The sequence below is a fragment of the Belonocnema kinseyi genome, chromosome 6 (assembly GCF_010883055.1).
Source record: "Belonocnema kinseyi isolate 2016_QV_RU_SX_M_011 chromosome 6, B_treatae_v1, whole genome shotgun sequence".
NCBI classification, from domain to species: domain Eukaryota; kingdom Metazoa; phylum Arthropoda; class Insecta; order Hymenoptera; family Cynipidae; genus Belonocnema; species Belonocnema kinseyi.
The window spans coordinates 4366743-4372056 of record NC_046662.1 but is presented as its reverse complement, the minus strand read 5'-3'; the positions used below and the strand labels follow the sequence as shown (position 1 = coordinate 4372056).

Below are 5314 nucleotides of genomic sequence, written 5' to 3'. Positions count from 1 at the left end.
TATATCTAGTCGGAAGTGGTGCTGACTGAAAACAGATGATTTGGAGCGATTCGCGCGCCATCTGTTGGTCATTCTAAGGACTTATTGAACTACCCTCGTAGATAACGAATTTTTTCAAAACGTGTTTTCATTACAGGGTGTTGTTTTTTTATATGAGGGTTAATTTTACAAAAGCGATTTAAATGTCATTGGAAAATAAAGAAAGAGCACAAAAATCCCAGCAGTTAATGTATACAATTTTTGGCATCAGTTTGCAGGTTTGTATTCGGATGAAAATTGATGTTTTTAGCTCAAAATTCAACTATTTGGTTGAAATTTTTGTTTTCTCTTAACAATTCATCGATTTTGTTGAAAAATCGTATTTTTTTATAGAAAATTAATGTTTAAAAATGCATCTTTTTGGCTAAAAATTAAACTCTTGTTAAAAATTCTTTTTTTTCTGTTTCTTCAAAATTGATTTACTCCACCAGGTAAAGATTCGTCATTTTATCTAAAACTTCATCACTGGTTGAATATATATTTTTTAAACTGAAAATGTTACGGGTGTTTTTTTAAAACTTGTGACAAAAAATTGTTCTTACGACCCTTTCATAAAAATATGAAAAATATTAAGAACATTTTAATTATATGAGAAGGAATAACTTTTTTTTGTTAATTTGATTTTTGAAAACCTTTTTTTTTTAAATTATATGTATACATATTTGTATTGAAAATATGGTAAACGGAAATGAAAATAACGTAGTTTGATGATAATGCAGAATATGTGTGATGTAATAGTTATCTATTGCTGTCACATATTTTATGTAGTGAGTTCCATATTTTCTACATAACTGTTACAAATTTTCGTAACACTTTTTCGGAATTATTACGAATCATGCAAAACCGTAGCAATATTAAAGGTTTATTGCTGAACGGTTATAGAATGATAGGAACTGTTATAGTAACTGTTATATAACAGTTACATCACAGTTATGTAACAGTTACATCGCAGTTATATAACAGTTACATACTAATTATATTACAGTTACATAACAGTTACATAACAGCCACACCACATTTATGTAACAGTTACATCACAGTTATGTAACAGTTACATCACATTAATGTAATAGTTACATTACAGTTATATAACAGTTCCATAATAATTACGTTACAGTTATATTACAGTTACATTATAGTTACATCACCGTTATATAACAGTTACATCACACTTATGTACCAGTGTCCGCTGGGTTTTTTAACATGTACCCTTTTCACTTTTGACCTAAAGCTATTTACCTGTAATGCCAATCAAATCCCTTCAGAATTAAAATATTTAAAATTAAAAGGCTCCCAATTTGTAAATTTATGCAGTTTAAACACTTGAAAAAATTTCATTTTTAAAAGTTTTAATTGCAATTTACTAATAAAATTGTATTTTTCTTATATTTCAGTGACAAAACTGTTTATAAATCTCAAAATATAATTAGTTTTATAATTTACACTTACCTTATTAATCCGTCCAATTGAACACCAATTTTCTGGTCTCGTCGAATCAGGGCTTAGAATGTTGCGCAAAAATATTAAATAAAAATAAAAATATTATCCTTTAGCCTTTAAATTATCAAAAGTTTATATTTATTGCACGCTTCACAGGTTTCCCCCTTTTCTCGTTTTTTAAAAGTGCTAGCATATTTTTAGTTAAGAATTAATTGTACGTAGTTAAAAATTTGATTTTTTTGTTGTTACAAATTTTATTTTGTGTTGAAAATTCAACTGGGTATTTGATTTAAAATTAATATTTTTTCTTAATTTTGTTTTCACACTACTTTGTTAAAAATTAATTTTTTCAAGAATAATCATTTTAGTTAATAATTCCTCTCTTTGGTTGAAAATTCATTTTTTTTTAGTTAAAATTTTTTTTTCAACTGAAAATTTAACTTTCATTTTTTGTTAAAAATGTATATTTTCTACTTGAAAATTCGTCTATTTGCTTGAAAGTTTATCTCTTTTTGTACAAATTTCATCCATTTTTGTTAAATCTGTAACTGTTTGATTGACATTTAAAACCTTACAATTTGGTTCATAGTTGAAAATATTTGTTAAAATTAATTTTTTTGATGGAACATTCAGTTTTATTTGAAAATTCCTTTCTTTGCTTAAAAATGCATCTTTTTTGGCTTATAAATTCCAAATCATGTGAAAAAAATTCCTTTCAGGACTGAAAAATCTTTCTTTGTTAAAACTTAAAAAAAAACTTTCTTAGAAATTAATTTTTATTAATGACTCATTTCTATGGTTGAAAATCTAACTAAAAAATTAAAAGTTCGTTTTTCTGTTATTGGAAATTAATTTTTTAAATTAAAAATTCTAGTAGTTGGTTAAAAATTCAATACTTTTGGTCAAGAATTTGTCTATTTTGTTGAAAATTCACCTTCCTGGCTTGAGAATTGATCCCTTGTAGAAGTTGCATATGTTTGTTTCTATTTTCTTAAGTCAATAGTTTAAGAATATACAATAAAAATCAGAAGTAGCGCACCCAATCCCAGATTTCAAAATTCAATATTTTCTTCAAAAAAAAAAAAAAATAAACACTTATACTTTTTGCGTCTATTGGTACAATTTTCCCATTGAAATACGTTTTTTAAATTTCAAACACCCAAGAGTAATATCTAGGCGGTATTATCAAAATTGAAAGAGCAGAAAAATATCTTATTTATACTTGTTTTTTTAGGAAATTGATTTAAAAAAACCGTGGATGACTGTTGAAATACGGAGTGAAATCCAAAAGAAAAACAAACTTTACGCGAAAGCGAAAAAAAGTAAAGATAGCAAGGAATGGGAGGAATTTAAAGATTTGCGGAATAAAGTAACGCGGATGATAAGAGACGCGAAAAACGTTAGTGAGAAAAAGTCTGAAAATAAGGTACTTGTATATTTCCTTTTATTTCTTTATTTGTTTTTCTAGTTTGCTTAGTTTTTTCGAAATAGTATTACATATTCTTTAACTTTCTCGTTAGTGTTAATAAAAGGCTTAATGTTCATAACAAAAATTGTAGGCAACAACGCCAGTACAAAAAGCTACCTTGAATCAGGAATCGTCGAAAGTTGAAAAAGTTCAAGAGTCAGCAAACGGTCAGGTTCCATGCCCAGAAAAAGTGCAAGTTGCAGTCGCAGAATGATTAAAATAGAAGTTTTCATTTTCCTCAGTTGTAAAAAGTGAAATTTTCATCCGCCAATTAGTTATTGAATAGAGGGGGTTATTTTGTAAATATATTTTTTTATATAGAAAATAAGAGTGCTGTGTGCGTAAAGATAGAAATTCAACACTAAAGCTTTTTGATGCCGGCCCTATTGTATCATGTAAAATCTTATGACATTGCTTGAAAGAATGAGATGTAATTTATTATTGAGTGAATTTATTTCTAAAATCTTTACAAAATATTGGTATTACTAGTCTAAATATCTTTTCTTAAATTTAATCTTATTGCTATTTTTTGTTGTAAAATTTTAAAATCATCCTCAAAACGATAATAGTTTTTCAAAACTGGATGACTGTTTACAACAAAAATTCTATGCCTCAATTCATCACTGAAACGCTTTTGCCTTGGAAACTTCCAATTCCAAAATGACGTTTATGCGTTTTGAAATCGATAAATGGAAAAAAGATCTCGTAAAATTAACAATAATAATATTTTATTTTAAAAATACAATCTGAATATTTTTAAGTTTATAGATTCGTTGAGAGTTAAAACTACAAAGGCAAGTGACGGCACTAGGCCTAAAATTTTCATGGCAATTGACAATAAATATACAAATTTACAATTCCGTCAAGCTAAGCGCAAAACGGCCTTCAACTGAGAATAAAATTACAGAAAACGTAGTTGTTCATTTACGTTTTTTTCTTCAGACGTGACTCATTAAGTTATTTTCTTTTATATGAATTTTCTTAAATACTCATCAAATGTGTATGCAAATTTAATGAATGTACTCGCATAATAACCAATTTTTCCACCCGCTTTTTGTTAAGTTATATGTAAATTATTCAAGTTCAATAAAGATGATGAGAATCGACTTGATCGTAGTTTACCTAGTTTGGTAACCATTTTTGAACCCCCACCTCTAGAATTGGACATTACATGCCACTATAAATAAATATTGGTACGATCCAAGTAACTATAACTGATTTAATGAGTCGTGCACGTTAATTTGGCGTGCACTGAGACATTAATGACTTAAACTTTGAGACATGCATATTACTACTAGCAGGATCAACCAGGGAGCTTCGATAAGTATTATGTCAGAGTCATGCGGTTTAATCGCAAATTTGTCTCTGATTTTTTGCACATCAAACTGATACGGTCTAAAGAACCATAACTGATTTAATGAACCATTCGCGGTTTCACCTTAATTTTGTGTGCACTGAGCCATCCATGCTCAGGGTGACCGCAAGACAAAGAAAATCTGGTAATCATGGAAAAGACAGGGAATTTTATTGGTCAGGGATTTTAAAAAAATGGCAAAAGTCAGAAAGTTTCTTAAGGGGCTCTTTAAGTAACTATCAAGAAAAATCAGGACTTAAGCGAAGACCTCAGTGACATGCGACCAATGAGTTACACTCTGGATTAATTTATTTATTAACAAATTTAATTGAAATCAAATGTAAATTAAGGCTTAGTAGAAAGTAGCATGCTTCAATATTAAATTGCATATAAATATGTCCGGGGAATAATTTTCAAAGCAGTGTATCACAGGTGTCACTAACGCTTCCACTCATATGAAACACAAAACATAAATAATTATTAGTAAGCAAGGCAGACATTGCTGTCGTCATGCTTTTAGTGTTAGATAATGACAACTTCATTTTTACTTACAACAAAACTCGTGATTGAAGCATATACAAAATTGAAAAGCTAATATTTGTACTCTTAAAAACTAATAGTGTCACTAACTGGGGTCTTTACCTTACCACAGTCTCTTTTTAAAGATAAAGTCACTTTAAACATGTGTAAAGGGATTTCAAAGGTTCGAGATATTTTAAGAAATTTTCAAGGACTTCAGGAAATATCAGATTCCGCGGAATCTTGTAATATTTGAATCGAATTTAAAGAATTGAGGAATTTCATAGGATTTTAAAGTTTTTCAAATACTTTAAACTATTTCTAAAAGTTTTAGGATATTTTAAAAGGTTCTAAGAAGTTTCTTATTGGCTTGAATAATTTCAAGGGATTTTAAAAGGTTTGAAATATTTTAGGATATTGTAAAATAATCAAGCATTTTGAAGAGATTAAAAAAATGTCCGTTTTTTAAACGATTTTAAGGGATTTAAACCAAT

At 28.2% G+C, this 5314-nt stretch overlaps 1 protein-coding gene across 1 annotated transcript in view; it reads left to right on the top strand.

Moving 5' to 3' along the window:
• LOC117175662 (DNA-binding protein K10-like) overlaps positions 1-4051 on the top strand; it is a 9250-nt gene extending 5199 nt beyond the window's left edge. Inside the window, exons 2-3 of the mRNA XM_033365388.1 lie at positions 2714-2905; positions 3039-4051. Coding sequence (XP_033221279.1) covers positions 2714-2905; positions 3039-3161 — 315 coding nt within the window. The 3' untranslated portion in view covers positions 3162-4051. The remainder of the gene's footprint in view (positions 1-2713; positions 2906-3038) is intronic.
• Positions 4052-5314: the final 1263 nt, after the last annotated feature.